Here is a 24,540-nt window from a genome sequence, read left to right on the forward strand (position 1 = left end):
GGCAATTGTAATTGCCCTAAAAAATGAAATACAAAAACACGTATACTGTCAAAACAAGAACACGGGAAATCCAGTGAGAGGCTTCCGCGGCGATCCGAACGCGAGGACGGACGAACGAACCGCTGGGGTGCTGGATAGACACCGTTCGGTTCGAGTTTGAAACGATGTGCCGCGGTGACGCCCGTGAAGGCGACTACATCTCCCGTGAAACCTTGCGGCTTCCGACGTCGGCCACCGGAGGTGGGCGGGGAAAGTCAAGTGGCGTGAGGGCGTTCTTTCCCGAAGTTCTCCGATGCGACCGAACTATTTAACGTGCGACTAGAGGTACTTAGCTCGGAGCCCCTTGGACGACAAGTGGTCGTACAAAAAAAAACGAGGTGAGTACACTACTAAATGAAAACGGAAATAATGACATATTGGTGCGTATTAGTCACGGCTGCGGCCACGTATTTTAGCAAGGTCCGTGCGGACTCGTGCACTTGCCCGAGGGCGGGCAAAAATGGCGGGGATGGTCAATTATGGCGGGACGCCAGTCAGGTGAGTTGGGGAACGAATAGAACTCCCGCAAAATGCGCGGGGAGATGGAAATAATTTTTTTAACTTCTAACTGGACATATTAGGCCCCCTTTTTTTTCTCATACTGGGGGACACCGTAGCAATGTGCGGTGGGGATGCTTGTTTTAGGAGGAATGAACGGTGGTCCTGCTACTTGAAATAGGTGAAGTCTACCGTGAGGTTGCACATAAGTCGAGCGGCTATTGTATTATGGGACTAGAGTCGGAATACTGAAGGGCGCCGACAGTTGAACTGTGGGAGGCTAGAGAAGGAATTTATGGGGGGAACGGGCTAAAGTCCTATTTGGCGTGACGTTTTATCGCTTCGTCTAAGACCGAGGTCCTGCTCTGCTCTGCTGCCCGGTGGGAGAAAGTCGGTGAACCTACGCCGTCGACGACCGGGACCGGAAGGCGGTCCGCGAAGGGCGAAGCAGTCGAATCCCGACGCGAGAGGCCACGGTTACGGGCGACGCCGCCGCTGAAGTGCCGTGACTCGGCGAGAGAAAATTGATAAAAACAAGACTGCGAATACACGGTAAGTCTGGTGACGGCTCCCCGCCGCCTTCGTCCGGTTGCGCGGCGGCCGGGGCACCCGGAAGGGACCGATTCTGAATAGACACGTGTGCCTGTCCAGTACTACTTTCTCTGTGTGTGAGTGTGTGCGTACGTGCGCGTGTGTGTGCACGGACCTCGAACAGGTCCGCCGCCGGTATTTCTCTCGCGCGCGCGCGCACGCTGCCAAAAGAAGGGCTGCAAAGGCCGTAGGCCGCGACCGGAACGGGCTCCGGTCACGAGACCGCCCGCGGGCGTGCTGAACCGAGCAAAGTGCCGAAAAAACCGTTCCCAAAAAGGAAAACTGCTGACGCAGCGCTCCAGGAAACAAAGGCGAAGGGGGTCCAGGACCCTAGGCGGTCCGGGTAATCCCACGCTGAACTCCGACGAACCATGCGGGTACTCCGATAGTATAGTGGACGGGTCCGGGAGTTGATCGTCCCGGACGGGGCCCCCCCACACGAGGCTGTCCAGTGAATAAATGGCCCGAAACAGTCGAGGACTGTGGGGACCGCTGCTGACGACGCAGGTCCACTTTACCCAGCTCCGTTAAGAACCGCACCGAACCCGGACGGGGTCGTCGTAGTTTCAAAACTTTCATGGAGGTGAATGTCTCCGGGTGGGGCTTATGGTTTTTCTTCTTTCGACGCCGAGCGGATCGCTCCCTCTACGTTGGGAGACGAGGGACGGTCACGCTCGAATGCTAGCGCGCTAACGCTTGCTTCTGGGATATGAATGGGGGCCTGCGGGCCCCATTTTACACGTGTGGGTGTGTGTGTGTGTGTGTATATATATGTATGTGTGTATATATATATATATATATATATAGATGTATGTATGATTTTTTACATAAGTCACGTGCGGTCGTGTGATCGCACGCGCGGTACTTACGATAAGTCATCCCTGATATCCATGTGGATTTTCGGTTGATTTTGCTACAGTCTGTGGGCAGGGGGGTTCTCTCCCACCCTGGTGACGCCGCCGACACGGTTGTGCGCGCGCTAGCGCGCGCGCTTGGTTTTTAGCTCTATTTGTACTTATTTCTTTGATTTTGGCTGCTTCCTCTCTATCTCTCTTTTTTTCTCTCTCTATTTCTTTCCATCTCTAATTTTTTCTCTCTCTCTCTCTCTCTCCTTCCTTCTCACGCTCTCTCTCCTTTTCTTTTGCTGCCACTCTTTATCTCTCTCTCTTTCTCTCTCTCTCTCTCCTTCTCTTAATTTTTTTCTTTGTCTCTCTCTTTCTCTCCTTCTTTCTTACACACACACTCTCTCTCTCTCTCTCTCTCTCTCTCTCTCTCTATTTTTCTCTGTGTCTCTTTCGCACACACTTAGGTCGAGGTTTCTTTCCCCCAGTCCAATTTTTCTCTTAAAAATCAGTATAATTTCGGTAATAGGTCCCGTTAACCGTGGGGCGTTCTCCTACCTGGTCGGTAAGTATCGGGTTGCGCGCACTAGGGGAAGTACGTGGTTTCTACGGATGGAACCGGGCGGTGAGCGCTAAACGCTACCGCCTGATCAACACGGGGGCGAGGCGACTTCTTGGCCCAACTCTGTTAGATTGACGAGTATGTTGTCGAGTTCATTTTAAGGAAGAAACCGTCCCGTTGATCGGGACCGAACCGTGGCCCCGGACGGGCGATTCCTGTGCGTCGACTGATGTCGCCAAAGTAAGAAGGGGGTCACAGTGACTAGCGAGGGTCAGTCGCATTGCCTTTGGTACTCCACACACCGGGTAGTCGTAAGACGTACCGGGGATGCCATCGAGATAGAGTGTACTCACCTAACCCGCCAGAACCCCGGACGACTGTTTCCCTTTGAAGTCTTGCGGCGACATCGACTGACGTTTGGGACCTAGTCAAGGTCCTCCCGTCCCGTGAGTCCTGTGATATTCTGGTTTTTTCCGATCGGTAAGCCGTTGCGGGCTAGTTGGTTTTAGCCGCGGTGCGGTGCGGTCGGGTCTGGTCTACTCCCCCTTTGCTGATCGCGACGGCCCCCCTCTTTTTGGCTACCTCCGGGCAATTGATATACTTAATTGGATTTATTGTAAACAAACAAACCCCCCCCCCCCCTTCCCCCCCACTAAACATAAAAGTCCTAGGGAAATAAATTGAACTAAACTTAATCTGAGCTAGGGCCCTCTTTGGGTCTCGGTAGAACAACCTTCCCCATCCTCTTCCACTAAACTTAACTAGAGGGCGCTATCCGATTTGGAATAGGGCACTTGACCCCGTGAGCTAAACTTAACGAGGTACGTGTGGAAACCCCTCGGTGGCCTGTGGAACCACCCTTCCTTTCGACTAACCCCAACGAAGAGTCTTGCCCAAATTTTGGTCTCGGTAGGCCCTTCCCTGTTCTCTTCCACTAAACTCAACAAAAGGACTTTGTCCACTTTAGAATTGGACACCTAATCCCACCCCCGTGAACTAAACTCAATTCACCCCTCCTTTCCAGTTTCCTAACAAGGGACTGGACACGATTAGAAAGGAGTCATTTGCCCCCACCACTCGGACCAACCCTAACGGGGTGAATCCGGAAACCCTTCGGGGGTCTACCATACGGGCCTTTGATTGAAATAACACTAACGTTTCCATACTCTCTCTTCTTTCCTTCTTTTTCTTCCAATTCCTTGGATGTCTGACCTAATGTAGCTCGCTGATATTTGAAAGGGTGGGTATACGTTGGATTTAAACAAAAAAGGTTTTTTCAGGAGACGGAGTGGTGCGGCTTTCGTGCGGAATAATTAATCTTGAATTTTTTATCAATTTCGAAATACCCTCGGAAATTGACTCGGTGAATTTTGTCTTTCTGTTTGTATTCCTATTGGCTCTCTGAAATCCAGGAAAACTTCGCGGTGAGAATGGAGGGACGGGGTAAACAACTGGCGACGGGGGATCTGAAATTTCTGGCCAGACTGATGACAAGGTTCATCAGGACGTCACACCATCTTGAGAGTGTGGCGGACGCCGACCGCCCGCCATGGGGCATTCGACTCCTGGAAAAATCACTGGTAGAAGGGGTCAAGCCCTCCAATCCGAATGAGAAAATCAATACATTGACCAAGTACAATGCTAAGAATTGGGCGTACGTGACACAACAGTCGCTCTTCGAACATTATTCGGAAACTTTGGCGTCGCTTAAAATTGAACTCGGCAGGTTCAAAAATGCACGCTGGCAAGACGCGCTGTCCTTGGCGGTGAAGTGGGCTAGATTAGATCTAGACACTCTACGGCAGGCCACTCTGGCGAAGGCGAGCGCGGAAATTGAATTTATTATGGGTGTAGCGGGAGCTCAGCCCCCGACAGGTAGATGGGACACCCCGGTAGATAGGCCGGACGCGTCGATTCCAGGTCCGTCGACGAGACCGATGGTCTCCGCGTACACGCAAACGGACGCCTGGACCCCGGAGGGGCCGAGCAACGCCGAAGAAACGCGGCCGTCCACGTCGACCGCGAACCCTGGGGCGCCGACCAAAAGGAAGCCGAACGACGGACCCGAAGAGAACCTGGCCCTCGAAAGTCACGGAAAAAAGAAGAAACAGAAGTCGGTAAGAACGACCGATGATGACTTAGATCTGGATGCACTGCTTGCAGAATACACCCCGCCGTTAGAAGTCCTGTTGGGACCGGAGGAGCCCTCCGACCCCCTGGTCGAGGCCCTCGAAAGGGCGATCACGCCCACCTTGCCGGAAATCGACCTGATCTCGGACGACGCCCTGATGGAAGTGGAGGAAGCCCCGCCTTGGGACATCGAGACGGTAGACACGAGCACGGTGGTGATGACCTCCCCGATCCTCGAGAGCCTGATGGCGCCGTCCCCGCCTCGCGGGGACATGAGCGAGACCCCCGGTGGAAAACCGCAGAGAGCCCTTGTCCCGCGAGCGCTTCGCATGCCGGACGAAGCGGCCCCTGGACGTCCGGTGGAGAAAGAAGGCGAGTGGGGTGTCAGTAAGGGGGAGGGCGTCAAGTTGCGAATTGACGGAATGCAATTGTTTAAATTTCACGACCATAAGGGTGACAAATACGGGAATTGGGACCTAGTGGTGGATAGGCCCATATTAATCATGGGCGATTCAAACATCTCTAGGCTACCGGGAGTCAGAAACACGAACGTTCAAATGGACTCCTATCCGGGCGCCAAAATGAACCACCTGGTTCACGTTCTGGCCTTCAGAACCAAAATAGTGGTCCCTCCCAAGAAAGTCATCCTTTCAGTAGGCCTGAACGACAGAAACCAAACGAACCCCTCGAAACTCAGAGAAGACGTCAAGAATCTGGCCGAGGTGGCGAAGAAGACTTTCCCGCAGAGCGATATAGGTATCCCGAGAATAAACCACTCGCCGTTAATGACCAACTTCGTACGGGCCAAAATAGAACAGCTCAATTTTATGATAGGAGAGACAGGTTACGGGATCCCTAAATTGGGAGACCAATTATTTGAGACGCTCGGGGACGGGATCCACTGGTCCCCAGCCACGGCCAAAAATATGTGGGCCTTGTGGTACGAAGGTTTTTTGGAAGGGGGACGTTTGTAGTGTCTCCGGGTTTTCCGAATAGGAAAACTTACGGCTGGACCCGTCCTCCCCAAAAATATAAAAAATAATTTTTCCACCACTCTCTGTCCCTTCGTAAAATTGAGCTCTTTGTTCGTGACGTTTGCAGCCACGCACCCGCCGACACGGTTTATGCCTCGCTTCCGAGTGCGATGCCCGTTGGGCTGTTTTTGCTTTCTGTGTTTATAACTGTGCGATTTTTGAGTTAAGAGGACTTTGGTGGGCTTTTCTTGTTTTCATGGGACGGTTTGGTTTTGTTTCAAGGCTTGTAAGAAAAGGTTTTTTTTTTTTTTTTCTTTCTCGGATTGTTTTTTTTCATATTGTACCATATGTATATGGGTGGATAATTTTTTTATATATGTATGTATACACGTACATGTACATAATCTCTATATATAATTCTTTTTCAGGTTCTTGTTGGTTTGTTTTTGTTCATATTTTTTCAATACAATTTATGCTGGTATTCCGGCGTTTTTGAAGGGGCCCTCTCTTGCCCTGGTGATAATTCGGTTGTGTTTTTGAGTGTACTTTTCTTTGTTCGTTCAATAAGGATTGTTGATTCCCGTTTGTTAATTAATAAATATGTTTGCTTAACAACTTTGGACGTTTGGCCGTGTTGTTTGAAAAATGGACAAATGACTCTCGGAGACCGTATGTTTTTCCCAAGAACAGGTTTTAGACGGTGTGGCTCCCAATCAGGACAATGGGACTCTTCTATGACCTATAGTAAGTAGTTGTAATTTGTTTTCTTTCCCACCGGAGGGCGCCAGTGTACGTGTTTTGCCCCGAGGGGAGATTAGTTTATCACCAATACTTTAATAATTTACTTTTTATTATACTGGTGAGCTAATAGGAATTATTGGGGTTAATATTGGGGGTTTTTGGGCTACTGGATGAATTTAGGGATTAATTTTAATTGTTTATTTGGGACGTAAATAAACGTTACAGGTAGATAGCGCCGTTTCGGTCGCCGCTACGATGACGTAGCAACGCCTGATTGGCTTAGAAAATAGCCATGTGGGAGTCGGGGCGGAAGTAAGCACGCGTCTATGCAAGTCAATGGCTGGCTGCTCAATGGAGTAAAACACGGAAGTGCCGTCGTTCAACTTTTGACATACGTAACAGAAGGAAGGAAGGAAAGTTCCATTTTGGGCTGCCTGACTGGCCTATGGAAGTGGGGAGAAATCATGTTTTAAAATTAACTTTGCGCGATTAGTCGGACATAAGGAGTTTTGGTACAGAGATGCCGCGCACGGCTACTACAATTCCCGTGAGGCTTTGCGCGGCCTGTGGCCGACCAACCGGAAGCGCCCCGAGGGGCTGGATTACTAACGGCGCGATCTCCATTCGTCCTGTCACGTTCGTGTCGGCCCGCCGTGCGCCAGGGAGACAAGGGAAATGGCGGTGTCAGACTTTGCGAAACCGGCGACCTTTGTGGCCCGGGTGAATCCGATCGCGGTGAAAAAAGCGATCGCTGGAAATTCAAGTGGAAACACACGAACGCGGAAGTGCGTTAGCCGAGTCGATGCTCGGATCGCGGACACAATGGTCAGATCTTCCTAGCGCGAAGGCCTTGTTGTGCTACGGAGTGAAATCACGCGGGCCGTTAACGTCTATTTGCGAATTCGCGCGACGTAAGAAGCCATGTGTAAAAAGCATAAATGCCGTGGAGGGCGACTACATCTCCCAGAGGGCTTTGCGAGAATGTAGTCCAGGCGACCGGAAATGACGCGAAGAGCCCGACCGTCGGGGGCACGATTCTTTCCGAACGGATACGAAGATGTGCCGCTGTATGAGACATAAACATGGTAAAAAAGCGACGACTGGTGTCGAACAGAGGCAATTGTAATTGCCCTAAAAAATGAAATACAAAAACACGTATACTGTCAAAACAAGAACACGGGAAATCCAGTGAGAGGCTTCCGCGGCGATCCGAACGCGAGGACGGACGAACGAACCGCTGGGGTGCTGGATAGACACCGTTCGGTTCGAGTTTGAAACGATGTGCCGCGGTGACGCCCGTGAAGGCGACTACATCTCCCGTGAAACCTTGCGGCTTCCGACGTCGGCCACCGGAGGTGGGCGGGGAAAGTCAAGTGGCGTGAGGGCGTTCTTTCCCGAAGTTCTCCGATGCGACCGAACTATTTAACGTGCGACTAGAGGTACTTAGCTCGGAGCCCCTTGGACGACAAGTGGTCGTACAAAAAAACGAGGTGAGTACACTACTAAATGAAAACGGAAATAATGACATATTGGTGCGTATTAGTCACGGCTGCGGCCACGTATTTTAGCAAGGTCCGTGCGGACTCGTGCACTTGCCCGAGGGCGGGCAAAAATGGCGGGGATGGTCAATTATGGCGGGACGCCAGTCAGGTGAGTTGGGGAACGAATAGAACTCCCGCAAAATGCGCGGGGAGATGGAAATAATTTTTTTAACTTCTAACTGGACATATTAGGCCCCCTTTTTTTTCTCATACTGGGGGACACCGTAGCAATGTGCGGTGGGGATGCTTGTTTTAGGAGGAATGAACGGTGGTCCTGCTACTTGAAATAGGTGAAGTCTACCGTGAAGTTGCACATAAGTCGAGCGGCTATTGTATTATGGGACTAGAGTCGGAATACTGAAGGGCGCCGACAGTTGAACTGTGGGAGGCTAGAGAAGGAATTTATGGGGGGAACGGGCTAAAGTCCTATTTGGCGTGACGTTTTATCGCTTCGTCTAAGACCGAGGTCCTGCTCTGCTCTGCTGCCCGGTGGGAGAAAGTCGGTGAACCTACGCCGTCGACGACCGGGACCGGAAGGCGGTCCGCGAAGGGCGAAGCAGTCGAATCCCGACGCGAGAGGCCACGGTTACGGGCGACGCCGCCGCTGAAGTGCCGTGACTCGGCGAGAGAAAATTGATGAAAACAAGACTGCGAATACACGGTAAGTCTGGTGACGACTCCCCGCCGCCTTCGTCCGGTTGCGCGGCGGCCGGGGCACCCGGAAGGGACCGATTCTGAATAGACACGTGTGCCTGTCCAGTACTACTTTCTCTGTGTGTGAGTGTGTGCGTACGTGCGCGTGTGTGTGCACGGACCTCGAACAGGTCCGCCGCCGGTATTTCTCTCGCGCGCGCGCGCACGCTGCCAAAAGAAGGGCTGCAAAGGCCGTAGGCCGCGACCGGAACGGGCTCCGGTCACGAGACCGCCCGCGGGCGTGCTGAACCGAGCAAAGTGCCGAAAAAACCGTTCCCAAAAAGGAAAACTGCTGACGCAGCGCTCCAGGAAACAAAGGCGAAGGGGGTCCGGGACCCTAGGCGGTCCGGGTAATCCCACGCTGACCTCCGACGAACCATGCGGGTACTCCGATAGTATAGTGGACGGGTCCGGGAGTTGATCGTCCCGGACGGGGCCCCCCCACACGAGGCTGTCCAGTGAATAAATGGCCCGAAACAGTCGAGGACTGTGGGGACCGCTGCTGACGACGCAGGTCCACTTTACCCAGCTCCGTTAAGAACCGCACCGAACCCGGACGGGGTCGTCGTAGTTTCAAAACTTTCATGGAGGTGAATGTCTCCGGGTGGGGCTTATGGTTTTTCTTCTTTCGACGCCGAGCGGATCGCTCCCTCTACGTTGGGAGACGAGGGACGGTCACGCTCGAATGCTAGCGCGCTAACGCTTGCTTCTGGGATATGAATGGGGGCCTGCGGGCCCCATTTTACACGTGTGGGTGTGTGTGTGTGTGTGTATATATATGTATGTGTGTATATATATATATATATATATATAGATGTATGTATGATTTTTTACATAAGTCACGTGCGGTCGTGTGATCGCACGCGCGGTACTTACGATAAGTCATCCCTGATATCCATGTGGATTTTCGGTTGATTTTGCTACAGTCTGTGGGCAGGGGGGTTCTCTCCCACCCTGGTGACGCCGCCGACACGGTTGTGCGCGCGCTAGCGCGCGCGCTTGGTTTTTAGCTCTATTTGTACTTATTTCTTTGATTTTGGCTGCTTCCTCTCTATCTCTCTTTTTTTCTCTCTCTATTTCTTTCCATCTCTAATTTTTTCTCTCTCTCTCTCTCTCTCCTTCCTTCTCACGCTCTCTCTCCTTTTCTTTTGCTGCCACTCTTTATCTCTCTCTCTTTCTCTCTCTCTCTCTCCTTCTCTTAATTTTTTTCTTTGTCTCTCTCTTTCTCTCCTTCTTTCTTACACACACACTCTCTCTCTCTCTCTCTCTCTCTCTCTCTCTCTATTTTTCTCTGTGTCTCTTTCGCACACACTTAGGTCGAGGTTTCTTTCCCCCAGTCCAATTTTTCTCTTAAAAATCAGTATAATTTCGGTAATAGGTCCCGTTAACCGTGGGGCGTTCTCCTACCTGGTCGGTAAGTATCGGGTTGCGCGCACTAGGGGAAGTACGTGGTTTCTACGGATGGAACCGGGCGGTGAGCGCTAAACGCTACCGCCTGATCAACACGGGGGCGAGGCGACTTCTTGGCCCAACTCTGTTAGATTGACGAGTATGTTGTCGAGTTCATTTTAAGGAAGAAACCGTCCCGTTGATCGGGACCGAACCGTGGCCCCGGACGGGCGATTCCTGTGCGTCGACTGATGTCGCCAAAGTAAGAAGGGGGTCACAGTGACTAGCGAGGGTCAGTCGCATTGCCTTTGGTACTCCACACACCGGGTAGTCGTAAGACGTACCGGGGATGCCATCGAGATAGAGTGTACTCACCTAACCCGCCAGAACCCCGGACGACTGTTTCCCTTTGAAGTCTTGCGGCGACATCGACTGACGTTTGGGACCTAGTCAAGGTCCTCCCGTCCCGTGAGTCCTGTGATATTCTGGTTTTTTCCGATCGGTAAGCCGTTGCGGGCTAGTTGGTTTTAGCCGCGGTGCGGTGCGGTCGGGTCTGGTCTACTCCCCCTTTGCTGATCGCGACGGCCCCCCTCTTTTTGGCTACCTCCGGGCAATTGATATACTTAATTGGATTTATTGTAAACAAACAAACCCCCCCCCCCCCTTCCCCCCCACTAAACATAAAAGTCCTAGGGAAATAAATTGAACTAAACTTAATCTGAGCTAGGGCCCTCTTTGGGTCTCGGTAGAACAACCTTCCCCATCCTCTTCCACTAAACTTAACTAGAGGGCGCTATCCGATTTGGAATAGGGCACTTGACCCCGTGAGCTAAACTTAACGAGGTACGTGTGGAAACCCCTCGGTGGCCTGTGGAACCACCCTTCCTTTCGACTAACCCCAACGAAGAGTCTTGCCCAAATTTTGGTCTCGGTAGGCCCTTCCCTGTTCTCTTCCACTAAACTCAACAAAAGGACTTTGTCCACTTTAGAATTGGACACCTAATCCCACCCCCGTGAACTAAACTCAATTCACCCCTCCTTTCCAGTTTCCTAACAAGGGACTGGACACGATTAGAAAGGAGTCATTTGCCCCCACCACTCGGACCAACCCTAACGGGGTGAATCCGGAAACCCTTCGGGGGTCTACCATACGGGCCTTTGATTGAAATAACACTAACGTTTCCATACTCTCTCTTCTTTCCTTCTTTTTCTTCCAATTCCTTGGATGTCTGACCTAATGTAGCTCGCTGATATTTGAAAGGGTGGGTATACGTTGGATTTAAACAAAAAAGGTTTTTTCAGGAGACGGAGTGGTGCGGCTTTCGTGCGGAATAATTAATCTTGAATTTTTTATCAATTTCGAAATACCCTCGGAAATTGACTCGGTGAATTTTGTCTTTCTGTTTGTATTCCTATTGGCTCTCTGAAATCCAGGAAAACTTCGCGGTGAGAATGGAGGGACGGGGTAAACAACTGGCGACGGGGGATCTGAAATTTCTGGCCAGACTGATGACAAGGTTCATCAGGACGTCACACCATCTTGAGAGTGTGGCGGACGCCGACCGCCCGCCATGGGGCATTCGACTCCTGGAAAAATCACTGGTAGAAGGGGTCAAGCCCTCCAATCCGAATGAGAAAATCAATACATTGACCAAGTACAATGCTAAGAATTGGGCGTACGTGACACAACAGTCGCTCTTCGAACATTATTCGGAAACTTTGGCGTCGCTTAAAATTGAACTCGGCAGGTTCAAAAATGCACGCTGGCAAGACGCGCTGTCCTTGGCGGTGAAGTGGGCTAGATTAGATCTAGACACTCTACGGCAGGCCACTCTGGCGAAGGCGAGCGCGGAAATTGAATTTATTATGGGTGTAGCGGGAGCTCAGCCCCCGACAGGTAGATGGGACACCCCGGTAGATAGGCCGGACGCGTCGATTCCAGGTCCGTCGACGAGACCGATGGTCTCCGCGTACACGCAAACGGACGCCTGGACCCCGGAGGGGCCGAGCAACGCCGAAGAAACGCGGCCGTCCACGTCGACCGCGAACCCTGGGGCGCCGACCAAAAGGAAGCCGAACGACGGACCCGAAGAGAACCTGGCCCTCGAAAGTCACGGAAAAAAGAAGAAACAGAAGTCGGTAAGAACGACCGATGATGACTTAGATCTGGATGCACTGCTTGCAGAATACACCCCGCCGTTAGAAGTCCTGTTGGGACCGGAGGAGCCCTCCGACCCCCTGGTCGAGGCCCTCGAAAGGGCGATCACGCCCACCTTGCCGGAAATCGACCTGATCTCGGACGACGCCCTGATGGAAGTGGAGGAAGCCCCGCCTTGGGACATCGAGACGGTAGACACGAGCACGGTGGTGATGACCTCCCCGATCCTCGAGAGCCTGATGGCGCCGTCCCCGCCTCGCGGGGACATGAGCGAGACCCCCGGTGGAAAACCGCAGAGAGCCCTTGTCCCGCGAGCGCTTCGCATGCCGGACGAAGCGGCCCCTGGACGTCCGGTGGAGAAAGAAGGCGAGTGGGGTGTCAGTAAGGGGGAGGGCGTCAAGTTGCGAATTGACGGAATGCAATTGTTTAAATTTCACGACCATAAGGGTGACAAATACGGGAATTGGGACCTAGTGGTGGATAGGCCCATATTAATCATGGGCGATTCAAACATCTCTAGGCTACCGGGAGTCAGAAACACGAACGTTCAAATGGACTCCTATCCGGGCGCCAAAATGAACCACCTGGTTCACGTTCTGGCCTTCAGAACCAAAATAGTGGTCCCTCCCAAGAAAGTCATCCTTTCAGTAGGCCTGAACGACAGAAACCAAACGAACCCCTCGAAACTCAGAGAAGACGTCAAGAATCTGGCCGAGGTGGCGAAGAAGACTTTCCCGCAGAGCGATATAGGTATCCCGAGAATAAACCACTCGCCGTTAATGACCAACTTCGTACGGGCCAAAATAGAACAGCTCAATTTTATGATAGGAGAGACAGGTTACGGGATCCCTAAATTGGGAGACCAATTATTTGAGACGCTCGGGGACGGGATCCACTGGTCCCCAGCCACGGCCAAAAATATGTGGGCCTTGTGGTACGAAGGTTTTTTGGAAGGGGGACGTTTGTAGTGTCTCCGGGTTTTCCGAATAGGAAAACTTACGGCTGGACCCGTCCTCCCCAAAAATATAAAAAATAATTTTTCCACCACTCTCTGTCCCTTCGTAAAATTGAGCTCTTTGTTCGTGACGTTTGCAGCCACGCACCCGCCGACACGGTTTATGCCTCGCTTCCGAGTGCGATGCCCGTTGGGCTGTTTTTGCTTTCTGTGTTTATAACTGTGCGATTTTTGAGTTAAGAGGACTTTGGTGGGCTTTTCTTGTTTTCATGGGACGGTTTGGTTTTGTTTCAAGGCTTGTAAGAAAAGGTTTTTTTTTTTTTTTTTCTTTCTCGGATTGTTTTTTTTCATATTGTACCATATGTATATGGGTGGATAATTTTTTTATATATGTATGTATACACGTACATGTACATAATCTCTATATATAATTCTTTTTCAGGTTCTTGTTGGTTTGTTTTTGTTCATATTTTTTCAATACAATTTATGCTGGTATTCCGGCGTTTTTGAAGGGGCCCTCTCTTGCCCTGGTGATAATTCGGTTGTGTTTTTGAGTGTACTTTTCTTTGTTCGTTCAATAAGGATTGTTGATTCCCGTTTGTTAATTAATAAATATGTTTGCTTAACAACTTTGGACGTTTGGCCGTGTTGTTTGAAAAATGGACAAATGACTCTCGGAGACCGTATGTTTTTCCCAAGAACAGGTTTTAGACGGTGTGGCTCCCAATCAGGACAATGGGACTCTTCTATGACCTATAGTAAGTAGTTGTAATTTGTTTTCTTTCCCACCGGAGGGCGCCAGTGTACGTGTTTTGCCCCGAGGGGAGATTAGTTTATCACCAATACTTTAATAATTTACTTTTTATTATACTGGTGAGCTAATAGGAATTATTGGGGTTAATATTGGGGGTTTTTGGGCTACTGGATGAATTTAGGGATTAATTTTAATTGTTTATTTGGGACGTAAATAAACGTTACAGGTAGATAGCGCCGTTTCGGTCGCCGCTACGATGACGTAGCAACGCCTGATTGGCTTAGAAAATAGCCATGTGGGAGTCGGGGCGGAAGTAAGCACGCGTCTATGCAAGTCAATGGCTGGCTGCTCAATGGAGTAAAACACGGAAGTGCCGTCGTTCAACTTTTGACATACGTAACAGAAGGAAGGAAGGAAAGTTCCATTTTGGGCTGCCTGACTGGCCTATGGAAGTGGGGAGAAATCATGTTTTAAAATTAACTTTGCGCGATTAGTCGGACATAAGGAGTTTTGGTACAGAGATGCCGCGCACGGCTACTACAATTCCCGTGAGGCTTTGCGCGGCCTGTGGCCGACCAACCGGAAGCGCCCCGAGGGGCTGGATTACTAACGGCGCGATCTCCATTCGTCCTGTCACGTTCGTGTCGGCCCGCCGTGCGCCAGGGAGACAAGGGAAATGGCGGTGTCAGACTTTGCGAAACCGGCGACCTTTGTGGCCCGGGTGAATCCGATCGCGGTGAAAAAAGCGATCGCTGGAAATTCAAGTGGAAACACACGAACGCGGAAGTGCGTTAGCCGAGTCGATGCTCGGATCGCGGACACAATGGTCAGATCTTCCTAGCGCGAAGGCCTTGTTGTGCTACGGAGTGAAATCACGCGGGCCGTTAACGTCTATTTGCGAATTCGCGCGACGTAAGAAGCCATGTGTAAAAAGCATAAATGCCGTGGAGGGCGACTACATCTCCCAGAGGGCTTTGCGAGAATGTAGTCCAGGCGACCGGAAATGACGCGAAGAGCCCGACCGTCGGGGGCACGATTCTTTCCGAACGGATACGAAGATGTGCCGCTGTATGAGACATAAACATGGTAAAAAAGCGACGACTGGTGTCGAACAGAGGCAATTGTAATTGCCCTAAAAAATGAAATACAAAAACACGTATACTGTCAAAACAAGAACACGGGAAATCCAGTGAGAGGCTTCCGCGGCGATCCGAACGCGAGGACGGACGAACGAACCGCTGGGGTGCTGGATAGACACCGTTCGGTTCGAGTTTGAAACGATGTGCCGCGGTGACGCCCGTGAAGGCGACTACATCTCCCGTGAAACCTTGCGGCTTCCGACGTCGGCCACCGGAGGTGGGCGGGGAAAGTCAAGTGGCGTGAGGGCGTTCTTTCCCGAAGTTCTCCGATGCGACCGAACTATTTAACGTGCGACTAGAGGTACTTAGCTCGGAGCCCCTTGGACGACAAGTGGTCGTACAAAAAAACGAGGTGAGTACACTACTAAATGAAAACGGAAATAATGACATATTGGTGCGTATTAGTCACGGCTGCGGCCACGTATTTTAGCAAGGTCCGTGCGGACTCGTGCACTTGCCCGAGGGCGGGCAAAAATGGCGGGGATGGTCAATTATGGCGGGACGCCAGTCAGGTGAGTTGGGGAACGAATAGAACTCCCGCAAAATGCGCGGGGAGATGGAAATAATTTTTTTAACTTCTAACTGGACATATTAGGCCCCCTTTTTTTTCTCATACTGGGGGACACCGTAGCAATGTGCGGTGGGGATGCTTGTTTTAGGAGGAATGAACGGTGGTCCTGCTACTTGAAATAGGTGAAGTCTACCGTGAAGTTGCACATAAGTCGAGCGGCTATTGTATTATGGGACTAGAGTCGGAATACTGAAGGGCGCCGACAGTTGAACTGTGGGAGGCTAGAGAAGGAATTTATGGGGGGAACGGGCTAAAGTCCTATTTGGCGTGACGTTTTATCGCTTCGTCTAAGACCGAGGTCCTGCTCTGCTCTGCTGCCCGGTGGGAGAAAGTCGGTGAACCTACGCCGTCGACGACCGGGACCGGAAGGCGGTCCGCGAAGGGCGAAGCAGTCGAATCCCGACGCGAGAGGCCACGGTTACGGGCGACGCCGCCGCTGAAGTGCCGTGACTCGGCGAGAGAAAATTGATGAAAACAAGACTGCGAATACACGGTAAGTCTGGTGACGACTCCCCGCCGCCTTCGTCCGGTTGCGCGGCGGCCGGGGCACCCGGAAGGGACCGATTCTGAATAGACACGTGTGCCTGTCCAGTACTACTTTCTCTGTGTGTGAGTGTGTGCGTACGTGCGCGTGTGTGTGCACGGACCTCGAACAGGTCCGCCGCCGGTATTTCTCTCGCGCGCGCGCGCACGCTGCCAAAAGAAGGGCTGCAAAGGCCGTAGGCCGCGACCGGAACGGGCTCCGGTCACGAGACCGCCCGCGGGCGTGCTGAACCGAGCAAAGTGCCGAAAAAACCGTTCCCAAAAAGGAAAACTGCTGACGCAGCGCTCCAGGAAACAAAGGCGAAGGGGGTCCGGGACCCTAGGCGGTCCGGGTAATCCCACGCTGACCTCCGACGAACCATGCGGGTACTCCGATAGTATAGTGGACGGGTCCGGGAGTTGATCGTCCCGGACGGGGCCCCCCCACACGAGGCTGTCCAGTGAATAAATGGCCCGAAACAGTCGAGGACTGTGGGGACCGCTGCTGACGACGCAGGTCCACTTTACCCAGCTCCGTTAAGAACCGCACCGAACCCGGACGGGGTCGTCGTAGTTTCAAAACTTTCATGGAGGTGAATGTCTCCGGGTGGGGCTTATGGTTTTTCTTCTTTCGACGCCGAGCGGATCGCTCCCTCTACGTTGGGAGACGAGGGACGGTCACGCTCGAATGCTAGCGCGCTAACGCTTGCTTCTGGGATATGAATGGGGGCCTGCGGGCCCCATTTTACACGTGTGGGTGTGTGTGTGTGTGTGTATATATATGTATGTGTGTATATATATATATATATATATATAGATGTATGTATGATTTTTTACATAAGTCACGTGCGGTCGTGTGATCGCACGCGCGGTACTTACGATAAGTCATCCCTGATATCCATGTGGATTTTCGGTTGATTTTGCTACAGTCTGTGGGCAGGGGGGTTCTCTCCCACCCTGGTGACGCCGCCGACACGGTTGTGCGCGCGCTAGCGCGCGCGCTTGGTTTTTAGCTCTATTTGTACTTATTTCTTTGATTTTGGCTGCTTCCTCTCTATCTCTCTTTTTTTCTCTCTCTATTTCTTTCCATCTCTAATTTTTTCTCTCTCTCTCTCTCTCTCCTTCCTTCTCACGCTCTCTCTCCTTTTCTTTTGCTGCCACTCTTTATCTCTCTCTCTTTCTCTCTCTCTCTCTCCTTCTCTTAATTTTTTTCTTTGTCTCTCTCTTTCTCTCCTTCTTTCTTACACACACACTCTCTCTCTCTCTCTCTCTCTCTCTCTCTCTCTATTTTTCTCTGTGTCTCTTTCGCACACACTTAGGTCGAGGTTTCTTTCCCCCAGTCCAATTTTTCTCTTAAAAATCAGTATAATTTCGGTAATAGGTCCCGTTAACCGTGGGGCGTTCTCCTACCTGGTCGGTAAGTATCGGGTTGCGCGCACTAGGGGAAGTACGTGGTTTCTACGGATGGAACCGGGCGGTGAGCGCTAAACGCTACCGCCTGATCAACACGGGGGCGAGGCGACTTCTTGGCCCAACTCTGTTAGATTGACGAGTATGTTGTCGAGTTCATTTTAAGGAAGAAACCGTCCCGTTGATCGGGACCGAACCGTGGCCCCGGACGGGCGATTCCTGTGCGTCGACTGATGTCGCCAAAGTAAGAAGGGGGTCACAGTGACTAGCGAGGGTCAGTCGCATTGCCTTTGGTACTCCACACACCGGGTAGTCGTAAGACGTACCGGGGATGCCATCGAGATAGAGTGTACTCACCTAACCCGCCAGAACCCCGGACGACTGTTTCCCTTTGAAGTCTTGCGGCGACATCGACTGACGTTTGGGACCTAGTCAAGGTCCTCCCGTCCCGTGAGTCCTGTGATATTCTGGTTTTTTCCGATCGGTAAGCCGTTGCGGGCTAGTTGGTTTTAGCCGCGGTGCGGTGCGGTCGGGTCTGGTCTACTCCCCCTTTGCTGATCGCGACGGCCCCCCTCTTTTTGGCTACCTCCGGGCAATTGATATACTTAATTGGATTTATTGTAAACAAACAAACCCCCCCCCCCCCTTCCCCCCCACTAAACATAAAAGTCCTAGGGAAATAAATTGAACTAAACTTAATCTGAGCTAGGGCCCTCTTTGGGTCTCGGTAGAACAACCTTCCCCATCCTCTTCCACTAAACTTAACTAGAGGGCGCTATCCGATTTGGAATAGGGCACTTGACCCCGTGAGCTAAACTTAACGAGGTACGTGTGGAAACCCCTCGGTGGCCTGTGGAACCACCCTTCCTTTCGACTAACCCCAACGAAGAGTCTTGCCCAAATTTTGGTCTCGGTAGGCCCTTCCCTGTTCTCTTCCACTAAACTCAACAAAAGGACTTTGTCCACTTTAGAATTGGACACCTAATCCCACCCCCGTGAACTAAACTCAATTCACCCCTCCTTTCCAGTTTCCTAACAAGGGACTGGACACGATTAGAAAGGAGTCATTTGCCCCCACCACTCGGACCAACCCTAACGGGGTGAATCCGGAAACCCTTCGGGGGTCTACCATACGGGCCTTTGATTGAAATAACACTAACGTTTCCATACTCTCTCTTCTTTCCTTCTTTTTCTTCCAATTCCTTGGATGTCTGACCTAATGTAGCTCGCTGATATTTGAAAGGGTGGGTATACGTTGGATTTAAACAAAAAAGGTTTTTTCAGGAGACGGAGTGGTGCGGCTTTCGTGCGGAATAATTAATCTTGAATTTTTTATCAATTTCGAAATACCCTCGGAAATTGACTCGGTGAATTTTGTCTTTCTGTTTGTATTCCTATTGGCTCTCTGAAATCCAGGAAAACTTCGCGGTGAGAATGGAGGGACGGGGTAAACAACTGGCGACGGGGGATCTGAAATTTCTGGCCAGACTGATGACAAGGTTCATCAGGACGTCACACCATCTTGAGAGTGTGGCGGACGCCGACCGCCCGCCATGGGGCATTCGACTCCTGGAAAAATCACTGGTAGAAGGGGTCAAGCCCTCCAATCCGAATGAGAAAATCAATACATTGACCAAGTACAATGCTAAGAATTGGGCGTACGTGACACAACAGTCGCTCTTCGAACATTATTCGGAAACTTTGGCGTCGCTTAAAATTGAACTCGGCAGGTTCAAAAATGCACGCTGGCAAGACGCGCTGTCCTTGGCGGTGAAGTGGGCTAGATTAGATCTAGACACTCTACGGCAGGCCACTCTGGCGAAGGCGAGCGCGGAAATTGAATTTATTATGGGTGTAGCGGGAGCTCAGCCCCCGACAGGTAGATGGGACACCCCGGTAGATAGGCCGGACGCGTCGATTCCAGGTCCGTCGACGAGACCGATGGTCTCCGCGTACACGCAAACGGACGCCTGGACCCCGGAGGGGCCGAGCAACGCCGAAGAAACGCGGCCGTCCACGTCGACCGCGAACCCTGGGGCGCCGACCAAAAGGAAGCCGAACGACGGACCCGAAGAGAACCTGGCCCTCGAAAGTCACGGAAAAAAGAAGAAACAGAAGTCGGTAAGAACGACCGATGATGACTTAGATCTGGATGCACTGCTTGCAGAATACACCCCGCCGTTAGAAGTCCTGTTGGGACCGGAGGAGCCCTCCGACCCCCTGGTCGAGGCCCTCGAAAGGGCGATCACGCCCACCTTGCCGGAAATCGACCTGATCTCGGACGACGCCCTGATGGAAGTGGAGGAAGCCCCGCCTTGGGACATCGAGACGGTAGACACGAGCACGGTGGTGATGACCTCCCCGATCCTCGAGAGCCTGATGGCGCCGTCCCCGCCTCGCGGGGACATGAGCGAGACCCCCGGTGGAAAACCGCAGAGAGCCCTTGTCCCGCGAGCGCTTCGCATGCCGGACGAAGCGGCCCCTGGACGTCCGGTGGAGAAAGAAGGCGAGTGGGGTGTCAGTAAGGGGGAGGGCGTCAAGTTGCGAATTGACGGAATGCAATTGTTTAAATTTCACGACCATAAGGGTGACAAATACGGGAATTGGGACCTAGTGGTGGATAGGCCCATATTAATCATGGGCGATTCAAACATCTCTAGGCTACCGGGAGTCAGAAACACGAACGTTCAAATGGACTCCTATCCGGGCGCCAAAATGAACCACCTGGTTCACGTTCTGGCCTTCAGAACCAAAATAGTGGTCCCTCCCAAGAAAGTCATCCTTTCAGTAGGCCTGAACGACAGAAACCAAACGAACCCCTCGAAACTCAGAGAAGACGTCAAGAATCTGGCCGAGGTGGCGAAGAAGACTTTCCCGCAGAGCGATATAGGTATCCCGAGAATAAACCACTCGCCGTTAATGACCAACTTCGTACGGGCCAAAATAGAACAGCTCAATTTTATGATAGGAGAGACAGGTTACGGGATCCCTAAATTGGGAGACCAATTATTTGAGACGCTCGGGGACGGGATCCACTGGTCCCCAGCCACGGCCAAAAATATGTGGGCCTTGTGGTACGAAGGTTTTTTGGAAGGGGGACGTTTGTAGTGTCTCCGGGTTTTCCGAATAGGAAAACTTACGGCTGGACCCGTCCTCCCCAAAAATATAAAAAATAATTTTTCCACCACTCTCTGTCCCTTCGTAAAATTGAGCTCTTTGTTCGTGACGTTTGCAGCCACGCACCCGCCGACACGGTTTATGCCTCGCTTCCGAGTGCGATGCCCGTTGGGCTGTTTTTGCTTTCTGTGTTTATAACTGTGCGATTTTTGAGTTAAGAGGACTTTGGTGGGCTTTTCTTGTTTTCATGGGACGGTTTGGTTTTGTTTCAAGGCTTGTAAGAAAAGGTTTTTTTTTTTTTTTTTCTTTCTCGGATTGTTTTTTTTCATATTGTACCATATGTATATGGGTGGATAATTTTTTTATATATGTATGTATACACGTACATGTACATAATCTCTATATATAATTCTTTTTCAGGTTCTTGTTGGTTTGTTTTTGTTCATATTTTTTCAATACAATTTATGCTGGTATTCCGGCGTTTTTGAAGGGGCCCTCTCTTGCCCTGGTGATAATTCGGTTGTGTTTTTGAGTGTACTTTTCTTTGTTCGTTCAATAAGGATTGTTGATTCCCGTTTGTTAATTAATAAATATGTTTGCTTAACAACTTTGGACGTTTGGCCGTGTTGTTTGAAAAATGGACAAATGACTCTCGGAGACCGTATGTTTTTCCCAAGAACAGGTTTTAGACGGTGTGGCTCCCAATCAGGACAATGGGACTCTTCTATGACCTATAGTAAGTAGTTGTAATTTGTTTTCTTTCCCACCGGAGGGCGCCAGTGTACGTGTTTTGCCCCGAGGGGAGATTAGTTTATCACCAATACTTTAATAATTTACTTTTTATTATACTGGTGAGCTAATAGGAATTATTGGGGTTAATATTGGGGGTTTTTGGGCTACTGGATGAATTTAGGGATTAATTTTAATTGTTTATTTGGGACGTAAATAAACGTTACAGGTAGATAGCGCCGTTTCGGTCGCCGCTACGATGACGTAGCAACGCCTGATTGGCTTAGAAAATAGCCATGTGGGAGTCGGGGCGGAAGTAAGCACGCGTCTATGCAAGTCAATGGCTGGCTGCTCAATGGAGTAAAACACGGAAGTGCCGTCGTTCAACTTTTGACATACGTAACAGAAGGAAGGAAGGAAAGTTCCATTTTGGGCTGCCTGACTGGCCTATGGAAGTGGGGAGAAATCATGTTTTAAAATTAACTTTGCGCGATTAGTCGGACATAAGGAGTTTTGGTACAGAGATGCCGCGCACGGCTACTACAATTCCCGTGAGGCTTTGCGCGGCCTGTGGCCGACCAACCGGAAGCGCCCCGAGGGGCTGGATTACTAACGGCGCGATCTCCATTCGTCCTGTCACGTTCGTGTCGGCCCGCCGTGCGCCAGGGAGACAAGGGAAATGGCGGTGTCAGACTTTGCGAAACCGGCGACCTTTGTGGCCCGGGTGAATCCGATCGCGGTGAAAAAAGCGATCGCTGGAAATTCAAGTGGAAACACACGAACGCGGAAGTGCGTTAGCCGAGTCGATGCTCGGATCGCGGACACAATGGTCAGATCTTCCTAGCGCGAAGGCCTTGTTGTGCTACGGAGTGAAATCACGCGGGCCGTTAACGTCTATTTGCGAATTCGCGCGACGTAAGAAGCCATGTGTAAAAAGCATAAATGCCGTGGAGGGCGACTACATCTCCCAGAGGGCTTTGCGAGAATGTAGTCCAGGCGACCGGAAATGACGCGAAGAGCCCGACCGTCGGGGGCACGATTCTTTCCGAACGGATACGAAGATGTGCCGCTGTATGAGACATAAACATGGTAAAAAAGCGACGACTGGTGTCGAACAGAGGCAATTGTAATTGCCCTAAAAAATGAAATACAAAAACACGTATACTGTCAAAACAAGAACACGGGAAATCCAGTGAGAGGCTTCCGCGGCGATCCGAACGCGAGGACGGACGAACGAACCGCTGGGGTGCTGGATAGACACCGTTCGGTTCGAGTTTGAAACGATGTGCCGCGGTGACGCCCGTGAAGGCGACTACATCTCCCGTGAAACCTTGCGGCTTCCGACGTCGGCCACCGGAGGTGGGCGGGGAAAGTCAAGTGGCGTGAGGGCGTTCTTTCCCGAAGTTCTCCGATGCGACCGAACTATTTAACGTGCGACTAGAGGTACTTAGCTCGGAGCCCCTTGGACGACAAGTGGTCGTACAAAAAAACGAGGTGAGTACACTACTAAATGAAAACGGAAATAATGACATATTGGTGCGTATTAGTCACGGCTGCGGCCACGTATTTTAGCAAGGTCCGTGCGGACTCGTGCACTTGCCCGAGGGCGGGCAAAAATGGCGGGGATGGTCAATTATGGCGGGACGCCAGTCAGGTGAGTTGGGGAACGAATAGAACTCCCGCAAAATGCGCGGGGAGATGGAAATAATTTTTTTAACTTCTAACTGGACATATTAGGCCCCCTTTTTTTTTCTCATACTGGGGGACACCGTAGCAATGTGCGGTGGGGATGCTTGTTTTAGGAGGAATGAACGGTGGTCCTGCTACTTGAAATAGGTGAAGTCTACCGTGAAGTTGCACATAAGTCGAGCGGCTATTGTATTATGGGACTAGAGTCGGAATACTGAAGGGCGCCGACAGTTGAACTGTGGGAGGCTAGAGAAGGAATTTATGGGGGAACGGGCTAAAGTCCTATTTGGCGTGACGTTTTATCGCTTCGTCTAAGACCGAGGTCCTGCTCTGCTCTGCTGCCCGGTGGGAGAAAGTCGGTGAACCTACGCCGTCGACGACCGGGACCGGAAGGCGGTCCGCGAAGGGCGAAGCAGTCGAATCCCGACGCGAGAGGCCACGGTTACGGGCGACGCCGCCGCTGAAGTGCCGTGACTCGGCGAGAGAAAATTGATGAAAACAAGACTGCGAATACACGGTAAGTCTGGTGACGACTCCCCGCCGCCTTCGTCCGGTTGCGCGGCGGCCGGGGCACCCGGAAGGGACCGATTCTGAATAGACACGTGTGCCTGTCCAGTACTACTTTCTCTGTGTGTGAGTGTGTGCGTACGTGCGCGTGTGTGTGCACGGACCTCGAACAGGTCCGCCGCCGGTATTTCTCTCGCGCGCGCGCGCACGCTGCCAAAAGAAGGGCTGCAAAGGCCGTAGGCCGCGACCGGAACGGGCTCCGGTCACGAGACCGCCCGCGGGCGTGCTGAACCGAGCAAAGTGCCGAAAAAACCGTTCCCAAAAAGGAAAACTGCTGACGCAGCGCTCCAGGAAACAAAGGCGAAGGGGGTCCGGGACCCTAGGCGGTCCGGGTAATCCCACGCTGACCTCCGACGAACCATGCGGGTACTCCGATAGTATAGTGGACGGGTCCGGGAGTTGATCGTCCCGGACGGGGCCCCCCCACACGAGGCTGTCCAGTGAATAAATGGCCCGAAACAGTCGAGGACTGTGGGGACCGCTGCTGACGACGCAGGTCCACTTTACCCAGCTCCGTTAAGAACCGCACCGAACCCGGACGGGGGTCGTCGTAGTTTCAAAACTTTCATGGAGGTGAATGTCTCCGGGTGGGGCTTATGGTTTTTCTTCTTTCGACGCCGAGCGGATCGCTCCCTCTACGTTGGGAGACGAGGGACGGTCACGCTCGAATGCTAGCGCGCTAACGCTTGCTTCTGGGATATGAATGGGGGCCTGCGGGCCCCATTTTACACGTGTGGGTGTGTGTGTGTGTGTGTATATATATGTATGTGTGTATATATATATATATATATATATAGATGTATGTATGATTTTTTACATAAGTCACGTGCGGTCGTGTGATCGCACGCGCGGTACTTACGATAAGTCATCCCTGATATCCATGTGGATTTTCGGTTGATTTTGCTACAGTCTGTGGGCAGGGGGGTTCT

The 24,540-nt window shown here is 51.6% G+C and overlaps 2 protein-coding genes across 2 annotated transcripts; both read left to right on the forward strand.

Annotated features, from left to right (window-relative positions):
- Positions 1 to 5,986: 5,986 nt before the first annotated feature.
- On the forward strand, positions 5,987 to 14,060 carry LOC130924590 (uncharacterized). The gene is made up of 2 exons (XM_057851253.1): positions 5,987 to 8,579; positions 11,435 to 14,060. The coding sequence occupies exon 2, from the start codon at positions 11,453 to 11,455 to the stop codon at positions 13,124 to 13,126; it is 1,674 nt and encodes a 557-aa protein (XP_057707236.1). The 5' UTR covers positions 5,987 to 8,579; positions 11,435 to 11,452; the 3' UTR covers positions 13,127 to 14,060.
- Positions 14,061 to 14,142: 82 nt separating this feature from the next.
- On the forward strand, positions 14,143 to 23,294 carry LOC130924591 (uncharacterized). Its single transcript, XM_057851254.1, has 2 exons — positions 14,143 to 16,070; positions 18,926 to 23,294. The coding sequence occupies exon 2, from the start codon at positions 18,944 to 18,946 to the stop codon at positions 20,615 to 20,617; it is 1,674 nt and encodes a 557-aa protein (XP_057707237.1). The 5' UTR covers positions 14,143 to 16,070; positions 18,926 to 18,943; the 3' UTR covers positions 20,618 to 23,294.
- Positions 23,295 to 24,540: the final 1,246 nt, after the last annotated feature.

This window comes from Corythoichthys intestinalis, chromosome 11, assembly GCF_030265065.1.
Source record: "Corythoichthys intestinalis isolate RoL2023-P3 chromosome 11, ASM3026506v1, whole genome shotgun sequence".
In the NCBI taxonomy this organism is placed as follows: Eukaryota; Metazoa; Chordata; class Actinopteri; order Syngnathiformes; family Syngnathidae; genus Corythoichthys; species Corythoichthys intestinalis.